The 18,318-nt window shown below is 54.4% G+C and overlaps 1 protein-coding gene across 1 annotated transcript; it reads right to left on the bottom strand.

Moving 5' to 3' along the window:
* Window positions 1–10,369: 10,369 nt before the first annotated feature.
* PIM3 (Pim-3 proto-oncogene, serine/threonine kinase) lies at window positions 10,370–17,658 on the bottom strand. The gene is made up of 10 exons (XM_074269667.1): window positions 17,575–17,658; window positions 16,883–16,991; window positions 15,963–16,142; window positions 15,301–15,473; window positions 14,570–14,714; window positions 14,260–14,456; window positions 14,115–14,165; window positions 13,375–13,738; window positions 12,171–12,347; window positions 10,370–11,910 (listed from the first exon to the last, which is right to left on the bottom strand). The coding sequence occupies exons 1-10, from the start codon at window positions 17,656–17,658 to the stop codon at window positions 11,726–11,728; spliced, it is 1,665 nt and encodes a 554-aa protein (XP_074125768.1). The 3' UTR covers window positions 10,370–11,725.
* Between the last annotated feature and the right edge of the window lie 660 nt (window positions 17,659–18,318).

Below are 18,318 nucleotides of genomic sequence, written 5' to 3'. Positions count from 1 at the left end.
TAGACTTGAGGTCTAAGGTCAACCATGCCGGGGCCCTCAGGCTTCTGCCCAGCTCCATTTCCTTGTTCTGTAAAATTAGGGGGTTGGACAAGTCAATCTCAGAGTTCCAGTTCTAGATGTCTGACGGCCAGAGTCATGAATTCAAAGGAACATAAAGATCATCTCATCCCCAACCTAGTGGCTTTGGGGGATTTTTCCTGGCAGCCTTTGAGATAGACTCCTTGCATGATGGAGATGTGATCTTCCTCCCCAGACCCAGAGGCTCCCATCCTCCTCTCCCGGGGGGCAGGGCTCTCACAGACCCCTCATGTGTTTTTCACTGAGGACTTAAAGCCTCCTTCCGGTGGCAGGCCCACAAAAAGCCATGAATCAGGGCCTGAATAGGGCCCAGAGCACGAACAGTGTCTTTTCTTTGAGCTGCCAGTGCCCAATAAGCCAGAAGATTTCCTCTGGCCAGGCCCACGAGAAAGGAGTGATTTAATCTCCTTCTGTTACACTGGGAAAAACTTCCTGTCTTTGCATTCTCCCATCCCTGGCCCGGAAACGAGGGCCCATTGTCCCCCCAGCCTCATTGAGGGGCCCCCTCATTAGCAGGCTGGGCCTGCGCTGAGCGCAGGGCCCAGGGCCAACCGGACTGTACTTGTGTGAGAGAGGCCCTCGGGAGCTAGGCCCGGAGAGCACAGGGCCCCCCAGCCCCACTGGGTCCCTCCACTTGGACCACTGAAATCGCTCCTCAAAGGCTCACTGATAGACACTGATAGAGCTCTCCCAGGCTGTCCTACCTCCCCAAATGTCCTCTTCTGCAGGTTAACCAGCATTCAACTGGTACTGTAGAGCACGGCCCACCAGGCTGCCCTCCTCTAGAGGGTCCAAAGGTTACCGATGCCTTTCCCAGATCACAGTGCCCAGAGAGAATCACAGAACCACACAGTCTGAGTGAAAAGGAACTTTGACACTCATCTAGTCTAGTAGGTGCAAGAGGAATCCCCCCCTATGGTACCTCCCCAGCGATCTTTCAACCTCCCCTTTGTAGAAAATCTTGACTGGATTTCTAGCACTGCTGTAATACCAACCAGGGGGAGGAAAGACCAATCTGTCATCATTTTTCTTTCAATTTTTTAACATTTTAATTTAATATTTTGAGTTCTAAATTCTATCCCTTCCCCTCACCCCTCTTTGAGATGGCAAGTAGTTATAGATTTTTCACGTGCAATAATGTAAAACATTTCCATGTTAGTCATTTTGTAAAAGAAGACTAGAATAAAAGGGAAAAAACAAAGAAAGTGAAAATAGCCCGCTTCAGGCTGCATTCAACAATATCAGTTCTTTCTCTGGAGGAGGATAACATGTTTCATCATGAGTTCTTTGTAATTGTCTTGGATCATTGTATTGCTGAGAAGAGTTGAGTCATTCACAGTTATTCATCTTGCAGTGTTGCTGTTACTATGTATAGTTTCTCCTGGTTGTGTTCAATTTCGCTTTGTATCAGTTCATGGAACCTTTCCAGGTTTTTTCTGAAATCATCCTGCTTGTTGTTTCCTATAGCCCGATAATTTTCCATTACAATCGTCTAACAGTTTATTTGGCCATTCTCCAATTGATGAGCATCCCTTTTGTAATGTTCAAGCTAGCTTTCTGGAGGTCCTCCGGATCAGCCCGAGTCCTTGGTCTTAGTGGAAGAGGCAGGAGAGCCACAGGAGGACGGCCAAAGATGGAGAGTCTCATTTCCAATCCTTCTCAGCCCTTAAATACCTCGGTGTGATTACATCATTTATAGCACACTAAGTATGTGTGAACTAGAGAACCATGACATCACCATGCTAAGTACTAAGTATATGTGAACTGGAGAACCGTCATCTCATCAATCACCCTGAGTTAAGTAGCCTTGTTTCAAGTGTACTTTTCCAGAGTTCTAGCTCTTTACACCTTTGATTTCCAATTTTTGGCCAACACACACACACACACCCCCCTTAAAGCTGTTATAAATATTTTTGTACAAATATAGACTTAGCAGAAGTAGTTTTTATTTTTAAAAATTATTTTGTATTTTTGCCAGTCACATGTAAAAATACTTTTTTTTCCTCTTTTGGTTTCATATATATATATATATATATATAAAATGAATGTGTGTGTGTGTGTGTGTGTGTGTGTGTGTGTGTGTGTGTGTGTGTACACACATTCATTTTTTTTTTTTTAACATCTTTCCAAATCAATCATGTTGGCGAGAGAAAAATCAGGACAAAAGAGAAAAAACACCAAAAAAAAAAAAAAAAAACCCAGAAGAAAAAGCACAAGAAGATAAAAACACATAGCATATAGTGATTTATATTCAGCCTTCATAATTCTCTCTCTGGACACAGATGGTGTTTTTCCATCCAAAGTTTATTGGGGTTGCCTTGGATCATGAACCACTGAGTAGAACCAAGTCTTTCATACTTGATCACTGCACAATCTTGTTGCCGCTGTATACAATATATTGCTGGTTCTGCCCCCTTCACTGAGCGTCAGTTCATGTAAATCCTTCCAGGCCTTTCTAAAATCAGCCTGTTCATCATTTTTTATAAAACAGTCATATTCTATAACTTTGATATACCATAATTTATTCAGCCATTCCTCATTTGGTAGGCATCTACTTATTTTCCATTTGTGTGAAATACGTTTTATAATTCCCTGGTTTGTCTCAAGAGATAAATTTGCAAGTATTGCATATTGTCTACAGTTATTTTAAATGGAATTTCTCCTATCTCTTGCTGTTGGACTTTGTCGAGAATATATAGAAATGCTGCTGATTTCTTTGGGTTTCTTTTGTATCCTGCAATCGATAAAGTTATTAAAAATTTCAAGTAGTTTTGTGGTTGATTCTCTAGGATTTTCTAAGTATTTTCATCATGTCATCTGTAAAGAGTAGTTGTAGTTTTGTTTCCTCACTGCTGATTCTAATGCTTTTACTTTCTTTTTCTCCTCTTATTGCTACATTTCTATGTAAATATTAAATAATAGAGTTGACAGTGAACATTCTTGCTTCACTCCTAATTGTATTAGAGAAATTTCTAGCTTTTATCCCCAATAAAGATAATGCTCATGAAGGTTTTACAGAAATTTACCTCTCATTTTAAGGTAAAGTCCATTTATTCCTATGTTCTCCAAGGTTTTAAATAGGAACGAGTGTAATATTTTGTCAAAGAATTTTTATGCATTTATTGAGATAATGATTTGATTTCTGTTGGCTTGATGAGTCTTTGGACTAGGAAGTCACAGGAATGGGGAACAATAGATTACTGATTGATGGGCCCTTTCCAGACTGGTGATATTGATATGATCACTGTCCTCTGTACTACCTGTGGAAATTAGAAGAAAGCACTTTGGGGAGTGAACCCACTGATTTGACATAAAGATAGATCCAGGGTATTAAATGGTGGGGTGAGTCTTGGTAGGGTTCATTATGGAAATCTTCATATATTTACTGTCTTGTAAGAATGACAGAAGTATAGTTTTACAAATGTGGAAACTGAGGTACAGGGAAAGAGAGTGAGATTTCCTGAGGTCACATGACTAGGGCAGAGCAGGGTCAGGATTCCAATGTCAGGGTCTTTGTTACTGGCCCCCCACAGTGTAATGGGGTCAATTCTCTCCATACTCCAGCTCCTTTATCAATCCCATACCCTCTTGAGGAAGTCCAACAGGAAGAGCATTCTTATCTCCCAGTGTTTCCCTCCCCCTCTTCATCTTTCATTCATGACAAACATGATTGGCCAAATTTGCATCTCCTCTCCTTAATGGCATGTCTTTAATTAGGAAGCCGTTAAGTGGATAATAACATTCACTCCATTGGAAACAATCATCTGAGATTCTCCCTTGTTCCACAGTAGTGACACACCATTGGCAGACGTGGCCACCAAGTGATGGAGCTGACGTCAGAAAGACCAGTGGGTACCAGTGACTCACCGGAACCCGGCCATCAGTGTCCAGGAAGGACGTGGGTCCCGGATGCCTTTGCTGTCTCATCTGTCCCACAAGGCATGGCCCAGGCTGGCCCCCCACAAATGAGGGCCCCAGAACTTTTCACCAATCCCCTTCCCCCGGGTGCCCAGAGACGCCATTCTTTCCAGCCTCTACTCCTCACCCTGCTCATTCCTAGCAGGTGACTGTCATGAGCAGAGGAAGGGATTCACAAGACCCACTGTGGGGGCGGGAAGACCATGCTGGCTAGAGCTGAGCCCAGAAGTCCAGATGTGGCCCAGCCAGGGCAGAAGGGAAGTAACATACCTTAGAGCAGGGCTGGAGAAGGCCAGAAAGGAAGTCCAGCTCAGCTGACTGAGCCAGGCTGAGGGTCCTATAGGAAACAAAGAGGCTGATGATTGTGGGGTAGGAGAATGACTCATCTTGGAGATGGGTATTTGGGGAGGGAATCTCTTCCCCACCTGTACCCACCCCAGTGCCATCTTGTATGAGAATCTAGCCCAACTATTATCATTTGCCATTTTCTGAACTGCTGGATGGGGACATGGTGAAATAATACTGAAGACAAATATGAGAAACTGATGATTCTGAATGAGAAAGGGCGCTATCTTCCAATCTGCAAAAGGCTCTGGCAGTGGGTTGGTGTATGGCGCCAAGCCCAACTTTCTTCCCAGTAACAGATGACATCATGGATCCTGGAGACCGCCATTATGGTATAAGAAGCTCAGCCGTGGCTTGGATGTTATCAATGGTGTCATGTTGTCGATTGCCTGTTGAAGCATCCCTATAATGCACCTACCAATTCACCAGAACCAGATTGGTCGAACCTTGACCTTATCGTAGCACCCCAGTACAAAGTTGATCTCCCCAGATTCACAGAGCAAAGGTGAAAGACCATGGCCAAATCCATACAAGATGGCTTTCTCCTCCATCTGCTGCTGCCATGTTCATGGCAGATATAGATTGGGTGGGGGAGAGAGAGGACAAGAACATCCTTTTGGACATAGAGGAGATTTTTTCAAATTCAAGGTGATTATTGTGATTATTATTATTGTTATTGTTATTATTATTACTCTGACTTCTCAGAGTGACTGGCAAGATTGGCATAGAAATCCAAGACAATAAGGTGTTAGGATTACTAGGTGAGAACTCAGGTTGTCTGGATAGTGACAAGGTGAGAATTCAGGTTGGACAATTATAAGTGTCGTTCCATACTATTGGCTTACGAGGGAAAGGGAGCCGAGAGAGATGAAGAGAGATATTATTAAGTCATTTCAGACCCTTTTGGGGTTTTATTCTCCCAGAGAATGGGCGTGGGATAATGCAAGGGCTTCTGGGAAGAACCACTTCAGCCAATGAGCTTGCTCCTTCTATCAAGTCAACCTGAGTTCTCACCTTATAATTGTCCAACCTGAATTCTCACCTTGTCACTATCCAGACAACCTGAGTTCTCACCTAGTAATCCTAACAATAAGGTGCCTTCAGCTGGTACCTGGGCAAAAAAAAATCTTGGAGGAGAATTATGGACAAAGGGAGCCTGAGAAAGCTGTCCAAGTGCAGGAAGTCTGTGAGAAGCCTGGATTGGCTGATGTTTTCACTGGTTTTGAGGAAGAAGGTTACAGTGGATCGATGGGGCTCATTGGGAATTATTCATCTCCCATATCCCATCAGTACCTCCATGCATCTTCCTAGGGGCAACCAGAAGATCTACAAATGTCAAGAACAACTGGAATTGGAAATAAAGAAAGTGTCTAGGAGAACTGGACTGTGCATCTCAAACTCCAAGACCTGGAGGGGTTGGGGAAATGAGAGATCAGGGCAGGTTGAGGCAGTTCAAGATGGTGGGAGACGAGGACAACCAAGAGAGAAGAAAACCAAGCACGTTTCCTCCCTGGCGGGCCTCCTCTGGCCCTGTGCATCTCTTCTAGGAAGACTTCCAGGCTTCCTTCAGTTGGAATTATCAATGGGTCCCCAAAGGCTTGCCCAATAGCAGCTGTGAGAGGGAAATCAAGCAAAGGTTAAGACTGAGGTTTCAGACAATGAAACAGTGGTTCAGAGGGGGAAAGACTGGGTCATGCTGCCAAATTCTGACTCAGGATGGGGGATTAGGCTCTGCCCATCACCCCCAGGGGGATTCTCTGGTCCTTCTCTTTTGAGGTTGAAGAGAGTCTGGCCAGAAGAAGGTCTGTCTCCCTGACTCAGCCAAGGGTTCAGAGAATCTTACATTCTCAATGTCTAAGAGACCAAGCCAGACCTGAGCAGTAGGTCACTCAGGGTCAGCTTGAGTATCTCCAGTGACAGGGAAATTGCTACCCATTGAGATAGCACGCCGCACTTGCGGAGGGCTCCCCTTGTGGGGAAGCTTCAAACCCCACCCCTCCTCTGCCCAATTTCTCCTGGTTCCTCTCTTGAGCTAAATGTCACAAAATTCCATTGAGACCCAGCGCCTCACCACATCGCCTGGGCTGCCCTTCGGTGAAAGGGGAAGTTGGAACATAGGGAGGGTAACCCAATACAAGGTATAGGGGACCAACATCTTTGTGATTTGGAGAAAAGTTAATGATTAATGAATACAGTGACTCACTCCATGTCACATGGTAAAGCCTTGGCAAATTACAGACTGAATTTCTCATTTTTGCCCCTCCATCCCAGGGACCTGACACCTCTGAACCACCCATTGGGACTCCCCGGCCATGGCCGCATCAAAGGACCAAATCAGCCATAGCCCAGGAGAAAAGTTCACCGAGTGTGGTTGGAGGCGTCAACAGCCAACCATCCCAGGGGCTTTCTGGTTTGGGGACAAAGTTTCCTTTTTCTCTTTCTGATGTATTTATGCTGACAGAGTCAGAAGGGACCAGAAGCCTGTGCCCCCCAGCCTCTCCTCTCCTCTGTGGCTCCCGGGGCTTCCCTTTGGGGTCAGACAGACCTAATCTCATCTGTCTTCCAGATGAGTGAGGCCGTCTTCCTGAACAATTCCTCTTCGGGCTAAAGGATTCTAGGTCCTTCAGTCCATCCCAGTCGAGAATGATCTCCATGCCATGGGCCAGCCCGGCTGCTCTTGACTGCCCTTTTTCAAATGGGAAGACCAGAACTGAACCAGACTGGGCAGAAATAGTTTGAGCTGAGCCGAGGATGGGAGGATTAGGCCTCCATGTCCCAAACAGAGCAGAGGAGAGCAGGGATACCTTTCCCACCTCCACACAAACACACACTGGTACTTTGGAGTCACTGCTTCCTTCAGCTGCCCCTTTCATAATAGTTGAGAGAAATTCGCCAGGTTATTCAAGGCCACTGGCCCTCTCATTTGGACACCCCATTCTTAGTTGCCTCAGCTATATTCTCCTGCTATTTTCCTACTCATCTTGGCAATTAATATCCCACAATTCTTTTTCCAGTAATTTTTTTCCCATTCCACTCTTTTTTTGGTAGATAAATCAGCCGTCACATACAAGTTGGGCACTCTGTCTTCTCTTTGGCTTATCACTCCTCAAAGATGCAGCCCTCATCTCTCTTCCGAGTGCCATCTCACACCTCCAGCCGCCCATTGGGCATCTCCCTCTGGATGTCCCAGAAACACCTCAAAATCGCCCCATCCAGAAGAAAAGTTCTGTCTTCTTAGATTTCCCTTCTCCAGACTCCTCCATCTCTGTTCACAAACTCCAGGCCCACTATCGGGAGCCAGCCATATCTCCTCCCTCTCCCTTCCTCCTGTGTCCCACCTGCTCCTTCTTGTTGGTCCATTCCCATGACCCCATCTCCATGGTCTATTTGCTGATTCCCTTAGAAGACGTTAAGTTTCTAGCTTGTGGGCCTTTGCCCGGGCTGTGGCCCATGCCTGGAACACCAAGCCAGATCACAGACGTGCTTGTTTCAAATTCACCCATTAAGCCTTGTTCCTGATGCTCACTCAGTGGGTAGTGTTCTTTCCCTCAGAAATGACATGTTTTCAGACCTATTTTTCTGTTCCTCTTTGACAGAGTGTAAACACTTTAAGGGCAGGAAGAGTTTATTTTTGTAGTTTTTGTATCCTCAAGTCTAGAGCTTTGCTTGAAACTATTGTGGGTGCTTAGCAAGTGCTTATTCAGCCAATGGAAGCCATCCATCAACAAGGAGCCGCCCATCAACAAGTTGACTAAGTACTGACTGAGACAGACAGAAAAGTTCCTGCCCTCCCTTCTCAAGGAGCTTACTTTCTCCACAGCCCGAAGATGAGATGGCTCCATGCCATTGGGTGGGTATGTTTATCTCCTTACTCAGAATCTTACACATAAAAGGAAAAGGCCGGTCTCCAAAGACCCTCCCAGCTCTCCCCCTGCCTTCCTGGAGCTTGCCTGCCTCTGCAGAGAAGGATGACAGGCAGTGCCTTCCCTGGTGCCCAAGGTTCACCACTGCGTGGTACAGAATGCCGTTTTCTGAGGTTCAGGATCATGCTCTTCCTCCCCTCCAAAGGCGGGTTTCCTTGGTTCCCTATCACCTCCTTGGCTCCCCAGTGCCTCTGGCACCTAGCTCCTGAAGTTGCCTTCAAGGCCCTTCCCAATCTGGCTCCATCCTGTCTTTCTTGACTGATTCCACTTTACCTCTGGCCTGCTCTTGTGTGAGAGGCAAGTCCCTTAAACTTCCCAAGCTTGTTTCTTTCTCTAAAAAACGGGGAGGTTGGACTGGATGGCCTCGGAGCCCCAGATCTGTGAAGTCTGCTCTGTGTCCCTCCATGAGGAGGGGGAGGTGGGGAGCAGGGGAAGGAGACGCCTGCCCCGGCCCAAGAAGCCAGGACTGGAGCCACTTTTCTGGATTTGGGAGGTACCACCCAGAGGGTCGTGGTAAGGTCCTGGCTATCCCGGGAGACCCCTCCCTGCGACGTGCTGGGCTCTGGGCCTGTTTGGGGCAGCGTCCTGCTGGAAAAGTCTCCTGGCAGAGAGAGTGGGCCCTGCCTGCCGCATCACTCATCTCCTAATTGGGCTCCAAACTGCCCCGGACTCCTGCTGGGAGCCCTGGGCAGAGCTCTCCAATGGGGTCAGGGGCCTGGAGGCTCCAAGATGGCCTTCAGGTATATGTCAGAGTGGGCGTCACCCTTGCCTCCCCTCAGCTCCTTGGCCAGCTAACTACAGTACTGGTGCCCAGTGGGGGGTCTGGGACAGGTAGCCTCGGGCAGGGCCTCGAGGAGGCTGTGATGCAATGGAAGGGCAAGGGAATACTGGTGTTTTTCTCCCCATTCTGGGGGGTGCCCAGCACAAGGCTGACTCAGAGCCCCTGGCCCTAGAACAGCGGGAGACTGCCAGATCAAGTCATGGATTCCTCCCTGACCCTCCTGGGGGGCCAAGCCTAAACTTGGCTCTTCTGGACAAAGCCAGAAAATGAACAGCTCAGGGGGAAGAGCCTGGGAAAGATGGGAACCTGCTCCTGTTCTCAGGGGACTTCCACGTGGGGGACGGCGGACAGCTTCCTCAAGAGGAATAAGACTCAACATTCTCCTGAGGAGATGAAACATTCCCCTTGTTTCTCCTATCTCCAGTGGAGATCCTTTTGTCACTAGTCCTTGATGCCCTCAACCTGCACCAAGAGGAACGGTTGGGCCATGGTTGTCTCCCCGAGAGAAATGGGGGCCAGCCCCAGCTCTGCGCCAGCGTCCCGCCCTTTCCTGACAGGCCTGAGAACTGAGCAGCTTCCCCAAGTCTCACAGCATCCCTGGATAGGTGCTGGATTCCCTAAAACTCCAGGAAATCCTCTTGCCAGCCGGCTCTCTCCCAGCCCCCAAGCTCACCTTCAGGAAGCTAGGCCCTGCCCCCTGAGAGACCAGAGGAGGTCCCCGAAGGTCAGGGGCATTTCACTCTCTCGGAGGAGACAAGCAGGTGGGAATCTGGGAAATAGGTTGAGTTAGGGAGACAGGTAGACTAGGCGATGAAGTGGGGTACAAAGGATGATGGGTAGAAGAGTGGGAGAGTTCCCCCAGACTCCAGCCTAAGCTCTGCGTGCCATTGGCAGGTGAGATCTCCACCTCCCAGGTATTCCCCACTAGGGACTTCACTCTGCCCCCACAGCCCACTCTGGGTAGGGGGTCCTAACTCCTTCAGGCAGATCACAGCTGGGCTGCACATCTGTACCCCGCATTGAAAGGACTAAAAGGGAGAGGCAAAGGAGCTCAGCAAGAGGTCCTCTTGGGAGCCCAGTGTGATGGAAGCCAGTGGGGATGGGGGAGGACTTCAGGTCACCGAGATCAGCACCCAGCCCCTGGTCAGTCCCCCAGCAGGCCTTTCTAGACAGCACTAGAGGGCTTGATGTCTTCCCTGGGGGAGTTTGGTCAAGAGGGCTGTATACCACTGGTGTCCCCATTTCACAGAAGAAGAGAGAGGATCAGAGCCCATCTGTTTGGGCTCAAACACTGAAGCCAAACCAATAAGTAGCCCAGAGTCACTTGTTATATACAAAAAAAAAAAAAAAATTTAATTGAAATAACCTGTATAAAAAAATATGATCTCCATACATTTCACACTGTTCAAGTGAAGGAACAAACCCCAAATTCCAAGTCACACTTGGGGTGACCTGGTTACAAACACAGCGAGTAAAATAAATTAAAGAGGCCGCTGACTGCCACCCTCCCCCCCCAGTGGAGATAGACCCTCCCCCCTTCCCAGCATGGGCCACAAAACCAGGCAGGGGGCCAAGTGGCCCGCCGCCTGCCCCACTTAGAAAAGACATTCTATTCCCCTTAAATTAGACTTTATACAATAATTTTCCATCTTTCAACAAATACAGGGAGTCGGATAGAAAACATACAGTGGACAGGAATGCAAGAATTCAGGATCGCGGGAGCCTCCGCGGGGCGGCTCGGCGCGGGACCAACTCTCGACAATAAATTAAGCCCAATAAATAGGCCCGGCCTCTGCGACCGGGCCGCTGTCCTCAATGGTCATACAATAAATAAAAAACGGTGGCTATCATACAGGAGGGGACTCCGGACATAAATACGCAGACGGGGGCGGGGCGGGGGCCGGGCCAGGCCTGGCTAGTTGCATTGATCTGTGCATCCTCTCCAACAGGCCCATCCACACGTTAAGACTGAAGGTAGCCAGAAGGGCAGGGACCGGGAGAAGGCGGGGCTTAGGCAGAAGACCGACGAACGGAGGGGAGGGGGCGTCAGGCAGGGGGCTTCGCGCCCAGAGGTGAGATGATCCGAAGCCGACGGGTGGACTTTCCTGAATCCAAGCGGCTTAGCCCAGTCTGGCCTCAGTGCAGACTGCCGGAGAGGGAGGGGAGCAGCAAAGAATCGAGGGAGGGGCTTGCGGTTGCGGTCACGTGCCCTCCCCAGGCCACGGTCCCACCGGGTGGCGCCCGGCTCCAGAGGAGGCAGGGAGACCGGCTGGGGCCGGGCCCTACCCTGAACTGATTCTTCTTTGGGTAGAGGCAGCTCCGGAACGCCCCGCCCCCGGTCCCCCACTAAAGCAGCTATCAGAAAGGCACTCAGAAGCAAGGGAATCAGTCCCAGCTCTATGAGAGCCAAGAAGTTGAACGCGGGATTCTAGAGGTCGCGCGTGCTCGCTGCTCCCGGAGGAGAGTCGGGCGGCCCGGCGCCCACTGCCTGCCCTGGGCTCAGAGGCGCTGGTCCCCCGCGGCCATCAGCAGGGGGCTGGGGAGACCCGGGGCCCCTGAGCCCCTCCGATGGGGACTCGACTACAGGAGAAGGAGGGGTTTCCTAGCCCTGCCCGGTCAGTGTGCCCATCTGCCCCCGGTCAGAGAGCGGCATGGTGGGGGGCTCTGCCGGCTCCCTCTTTCACAGGCTCTCATTGCTCGAGCTCGTGCTGGACACATCTGTGTCGATGGTCCGGAGCCGTAGATCACAGTCCTCAGATTTCCCCACGTCGGAGCGCAGCATCCAGGGGTGGTCGAAGATCTGGTCCAAGGTGGGCCGGTCTGACGGCCGCAGGGACAGACACCATTTAATGAGTTGCTGGCACTCTGAGAGGAGAAAGAAGGCCAGCTGTGAGACACGGGCCCTCTGGGAATACACCCCAAACTTCCCCCCCTCCCTCCTGCTCTGCAGGCACTTCCAGGTGCCCATAAGCAATGGAATGTTCCCGAACCTATGGGGAGCTCAGATTGGAAGTCCTTCCCTGACCCCTTTCGGTCGGCCTTTCTTGCCAGGCCCAAGCAGAAACTGCCTTTCCGAGTGACCCCCTACCCAAGGGACTGTGGCTACTTTCCCTTTCGCTGCTCACCAGTGGAAATTCTCCTTCTGAAGTAGAGCCGTCCGCGGAGGATCTCCTCATCTTGCTCAAAGGGGATGTCCCCGCAGACCATGTCGTACAGAAGGATGCCCAGGGACCACACGGTGGCCGACCTGCCGTGGTAGCGGTGGTACCGGATCCACTCTGGAGGGCTGTACACTCTGGTGCCTGGAGCACAACACAAAGGCACAGGCCCGGGTCAGAGACTGCGGGCGTCCCCGAGGACAAGGGAAGGAAGCCGGGGCTATCATGTTACGGGCCGTCAGAGGGCCGTCAGCTGACTGCTCGGCAAGGCCTTGGGCACCGCGTGGCGCCTGCGGCAGCGCCCGCCCGACACCAAAATTAGACACAAAAGAGCAGAGGGAGAGAGCGGGGAGAGGGAGGCCCGGGGCCGCGCTGCCGCGAGCCCTGCACAGTGAAAGATGATCCGTGGGAGAAAAGCTGGAGCCCGTATGGACCCCGCGGGGGCGGGCTTGTTTTGGTTTTTTTAGACAAAACTCATTTACCAGGGCAAGGAGCCCGGCGGAGGAGGAGAAAGCCGGCCCCCCTCCCCCCCCCAGCCGCCGCTCCGGCCTAGCCTAATAAGTAGCTGCTGGCTCGGCCCACCCGCCGCTGCCTTGGAAACCACACTCAACCTGGAATTTGTGATGCACGAGGTCACATGAGCAGGGGACTCGGGTTTCACAACAAACAGATGTGAAGTGAGGATACGGGGCTCTTTTGGGGGGGAAGGAGGAGGAGACTCCTTCAGCCAGAGGGGGATCCTCTTCCCCCTCCCCTCTGGGTGGGCCTCCGCCCCCGCCCCCACGGTGGGGGCAGGGAAAAGCCAGCCCTGGCATTCCCAGGGTTTCAATCTGCAATGCAGGGTTTTCTCGCTGCAGCATCCCGCATCCTTGGCTGGCTCCCTCCCTCCCTCTCACGCGTGCGCACACGGACAGTCTGGCAGGAGCCTACCCCCCCTTCCTCCATGACAGGGCTCCCTCATTGGAGGGAAGCATCAGGGCTCTTGCATAAACAGACGCCCCTAGAAGAAACACCTTCTCCCAGATAGATGGGGCCAGCTTCTGGCCACCAGTCCTCCCCCCAAACCACGGGGCGCCTGCCCCGTCTGGGCCCCGGGGCACAGAGGCCCGGCGCTCAGTGAGGGACGAGTTGGACCGGCCCGACACGGCCAAGGACACGGAGGCTCGCTCACCGTCAAAGTCTGTGTAGACCGTGTCCTTGAGCAGGGCGCCCGAGCCGAAGTCGATGAGCTTGAGCTCTCCGGAGCGCAGATCCACCAGCAGGTTCTCGTCCTTGATGTCTCGGTGGACCACCCCGCAGCCGTAACAGTGGCGCACGGCCTCCAGGACCTGGCCAAAGAAGCCCCTGGCCATGTCCTCGTCCAGCGCCCCCTTCTCCGTGATAAAATCAAAGAGGTCCTTCACCAACTCGGGCCGCTCCATGACGATGAGGTAGCCGTCTGGCCTCTCGTACCAGTCCAGCAGCTTGATGACCCCTCGGAAGCCAGAGCCCACCTTCTTGAGCAGCACGATCTCCAAGGGCACCATCACGCCGGCCTGTGGAGGGGGCACGGGGGATGAGCTGAGTCTGGCAGGTGTGGCAGGGCCCCCCTGCACCTCATTTGTGGCCAACCTTCCCACCCACGGACAAGATGAAGAAGCTTCACACACCCCCCTTCCCTAGGCGGGAAGGGGCCCGCTGGGGGCACCAAAGGAGGAAGGAAGGCAAGGGGGTGGGGCAGAACTCTGCCCCAACTATCACCCCCCCATGTAAACAATAACAGAGGGGCGGGCCCCCAGCCTCCGCCCCTGTGGGGGGAGGGAAAGGCTGAGGCGGGGGCGGGGCCAGTCCGAGCCTCCTTTCGTGCCCCCTTCCCGGTCCGGTCCCGGTCCCATCCATGTCCATGCCCTCCTCCCTGATCCTGCTACTTACGATGGTCCCCCACTCGGTGACTCGCTCCTTAACCACATGTTTCACGGCGACCTAGGGGGAGGAAAGCCGGTTTAGAGCGCCGGGGCACTTGCAGGCAGCACAGCTAGTGCCCCTCCCGCCCCTGGCCCCTTCCCCCGGGACTCACCGGCAGCCCGTCGGCCAGGCGGCTCCCGGCGTAAACCGTGCCGAAGCCCCCGCTGCCCAGAACGGAGCCCACCTGGTACACCTTCTCAAAGGGTTCCTTCTCGGCTTTAGCTGCAAGCAGGGAGACAAGCGGGAAGGGGGGTTGGTTCGGGCCGCGCCAAGGAGTGGGATTTCCCCCCGCGGTTCTTTCCCCCAACCCTCAACCCCCCTCCCCCCGTCCCGGCTCGGCCCTTACCCCGGCCTTGTCAGGATCTTCACGGGCAGGTGGTCCATGCTGCTGGGCTGCCAGATGTGCGCCAGCGAGCCGGAACTTGGCAGCAGCAGCATCTTGTCTCGGGGACTCGGGCTCCGCGAGGCGGCGCGGCCGGGGGCCGAGGCTCGGAGCGCGCGGGGGGCGGGGGGCCGCCGGGGCTCGGCCGGACACGCCCGGAGCCCGGGCGGCGGCAGACCCGCCGACTGCCCACGGGCGGCCACGAGCCCACCGCGGGGATCAGCAGCGCGTCACCCGCCGGAGGGCAGAGCGGACGGACCGGGCGAGCGGCGCCCGCGGCACCGGGCGTCCCCGCGGAGCAGTCCGGGGAAGATCGCGCGAGGGCCGATCGCGGGCGGCGGGAGGCGAGCAGCGGCCGCGCGGCGCGGATCGAGAGCGTGCCGGGGCCGGGGCGCCGCCGCTGCCCACGCTCGGCTGCTCGGTCGTTCGGCTGCTCGGTCGGCTGGCTCCGCTCCGCTCGCTCTGCTCAGCTCTGCTCTGCTCCGTCCGAGCCGCGCGCTCCGCTCTGAGCTCGCTTACACACAGCGCCCGCCTCTTAACTCCCAATATTTTGGTGGGGGAGGCGCTGTAGCCGCGTATCCCTCCGCGAGCCCGCAGGAGGCGGGGGCACGTGGGGAGGCCTGGGAAACACCTCTCCTTTCTGTTTGATTTAGCAACACTGCCCTCCCCCACGCACGCGCGCGCACAGGCTCACGCCCCAGCGCCTTCTCCCCTTCCCCCCGCCAGTGTGGGGGACTCAAGGAAAGCTATAGGAGAGGAGGAGGAGGCTACTCTGCCGTGGGGGCGCCGAGGGGCGCGAGGGGAGACGGGAACTACTTTCTTGTAGTAAGCGTCGCGCAGGCACACCTTCGCTCTGCGCAGTTTGCAGACGGAAGAACGCGCGCGCTCGCGCTCGCGCTCCTGCGTGCACACGCAGCCCAGGCGAGCGGCCGGCCGAAGGTTCGCTCATTTGCATAGGGTGGAGCCGCGAGGGCCAATGGAAAGCCCCGGGTTTTTAAACAACTCTCCCCTCTCTGGCGGAGGGGAGGCTGCCCGTGCCGGAGCCCTGGGAGCCTGGGGCTATTTGCATATGTATGAGCGGCGCGCCGCCGGGCGGGGCGCGAGAAGCGCGCTCCCAGGCCAGGCAGGCCCTGCAGGCCGGGCGGCGGGGATCGGGGCGCGCGGGCGGGAATTCCTCGGCGCACCCCCTGTTCCCCACCCCCAGGCGCGCCGGGAAAGGGCACTCCCCTTTCCGAGTGAATTCCCCGCGCGTGCCAGGGGAGAGGAAGGGTACGGACCCCCTACCCCCAGGAGCCCCTCGTGAAAGAAAATAATAATAAGCAAACACGTGCCTCCTTCCGGCAGCTCCGGAGGCCGGCCGGCTCCTTTCCTTTCCTACGCCCCCTCCCCCACCCGCTGCGGGCTCCGGGGAGGGGAGAATTTGAGGAATGAGCCTGGCATCCGGGGCGCGGGGCGGGCTGCCCGGGGACGGAATCCAGAGGGAGGGGGCGGGTAGCGAGCGGGGGCCACGGCCTGGGCTCGGGCCCCAGAGGGGAGGGTACCCCGGGTACCGGCTGGGGCACACGAGAGCGTCCTGAGGGCGGCCTTGGGCTGAAATCTCGGGAGGGGGCGGCCTGGGGAATGGCATTCGGGAGAGTGGGAGTCCCCCCGCCCCCCCCCCCCGCTTGGGTCCTCGAAAACCCGCAGTCTTTAAAGCGGGGGAAGCCCGCGGCTCCCCCGGGGATGCCCGGCCCCAGGGATGGAGGGGGCACTAAGGGCGGCAGACACGGGCGGGCTCTGGGCACACGCACACACTGCGGCGGGTGTCTGGCAGCGCGCGCGTGGCAGGGCAGTGTGGGGGAAGGACGCGTGTCTCTGCGTATGTGCCAGTGTGTGTAGCGGCGGCGGGGGCTGCTCAGCGGGGGGTGCGCGCGTGTACGTGCGGCTCTGAGGGGGGGACTCCTCTGTGCGCGGCTGTGGGGGTGGCCCGTGGCTCGCCAGCACAACTAAGTGATGCCGTGACGCTCCAGGCGGGGAGGGGACGCACTCAAGCAGCCCCTCCCGGGCTCCGAGCGTGTCCCTCTGCGTGCTGGGGGGGAGGGGGAGGCTAGTTGTGTGTGTGTGTGTGTGTGTGTGTGTGTGTGTGTGTGTGTGTGTGTGTGTGTGTGTGTGTGTGACGCGCTGCGGTGTGTCTGGACCCGAGGCTGCCTCCCGTGTGTTTGTGGATGTGACTGGCACGATGCTTGCCCGCGTGTAGCAGGGAGCGGCCCCCGTGGCTCCCCGCCCTTCCCCCTCGGAGCTGGGCTGGGGAGGAGGCAGCGTCCTCAGGGGTCTGCGGAGGGCCTGAGCCACGCGGAGCGCCCCCCACCCTCACCCCCCTGCCCCCACTGCGGCCGCTGCCGCAGCCCCTGCCCGTCCTCCTCGCCCCTGCGGCAGCTCTGCGGCCCCCTCAGGCCTGGGACGGTGCCCGGCCGCCGCTCTCCCTGCCCAGGCCCCGAGCAGGGAGGAGGGAGGGGTCACTTGAGGACAAGCTCTGAGCATCGGCTGCAGCCCAGACTTCCAGCTCGGAACTGGAGAGCCTCGACCTGGGGCCCATCCCTGTGGAGCTTCCTGGTCCTGACACTCCCACCCCTTTGTGACGGTCCCCCTCCCCTTTGAAGCCTCCTCCCGAGACCCCCACCGGGTTCCCTCTCGGAGTCCCCCCTTTCCAGCCTCGGATCCCTCAGAGTCCCGCCTTTATTGAGAACCCTCCCTGCGGCCTGAGACCACCCCCTTCTCCACCTTGGGGAGGGTTCTCCTTCCCCGTCTTGCTCGGGGGTCCTGCGATCCCTCTCTTGCTCGCCCCTCCCCTCCCGCGGGGACTCAGCCTTTCACGTAGGATAACGGTAAAAAGGAGAGCGATTCATAGTCATCCATCCACCAAAGCACCGACAGAAGGGCTCCCTCGCTCTCCGCAGCGCAAGGATTTGCCTCTTTTTAACTTTCAGGGAAAAGGAGCTTGCCAGAAAAATGGAAACTTCCGCGGGGGGAGGGCCCCCTCTGGATCCTCCCGCAAAGTGAGCTTGCCTTGTCCCCCTTCTCTCCTTCCGTGATCGAGAATCCCTCGTGGAGCTGGAGCCACACCTCTGTGGGGGTGCACTCTGTATCCATCCCTTGTAGAAAGAGCATGGGAGTCGGCAGGGGAAGAGATCCCTGAGGGAAGGCTTCCTGGAGGAAGTGGCCAGAGGGTTTAGACAAGAGTTTTCCCCCCTTTCTTTAAAAATGTTAGAAGCAGCATGGAAGCTGTTTGGGGTTCAGACACATCCTGTCTGTGTGCCTTCTCAATATTCTGCAGTTCTCGAGATCATAAATAAATTAGAGGAACAGAGGATAGTCTACTTCTCAGACTTGTAGAGGAAGGAATTTGTGTCCAAAGGAGAACTAGAGATCATTATTGATCACAAAATAGAAAATTTTGATTACACCAAATTAAAAAGCTTTTATACAAACAAAACTAATGCAAACAAGATTAGAAGGGAAGTAACAAATTGGGAAAACATTTTTACAGTTAAAGGTTCTGATAAAGGCCTCATTTCCAAAATATACAGAGAATTGACTTTAATTTATAAGAAATCAAGCCCTTCTCCAATTGAAAAATGGTCAAAGGATATGAACAGTTTTCAGATGATGAAATTAAAACTATTTCCACTCATATAAAAGAGTGCTCCAAATCACTATTGATCAGAGAAATGCAAATTAAGACAACTCTGAGATACCACTACACACTGGTCAGATTCGCTAAGATGACAGGAACAAGTAATGATGAATGTT

The sequence above is a fragment of the Sminthopsis crassicaudata genome, chromosome 5, assembly GCF_048593235.1.
Source record: "Sminthopsis crassicaudata isolate SCR6 chromosome 5, ASM4859323v1, whole genome shotgun sequence".
Lineage (NCBI taxonomy): Eukaryota > Metazoa > Chordata > Mammalia > Dasyuromorphia > Dasyuridae > Sminthopsis > Sminthopsis crassicaudata.
This window is presented reverse-complemented; position numbering and strand designations above follow the sequence as displayed.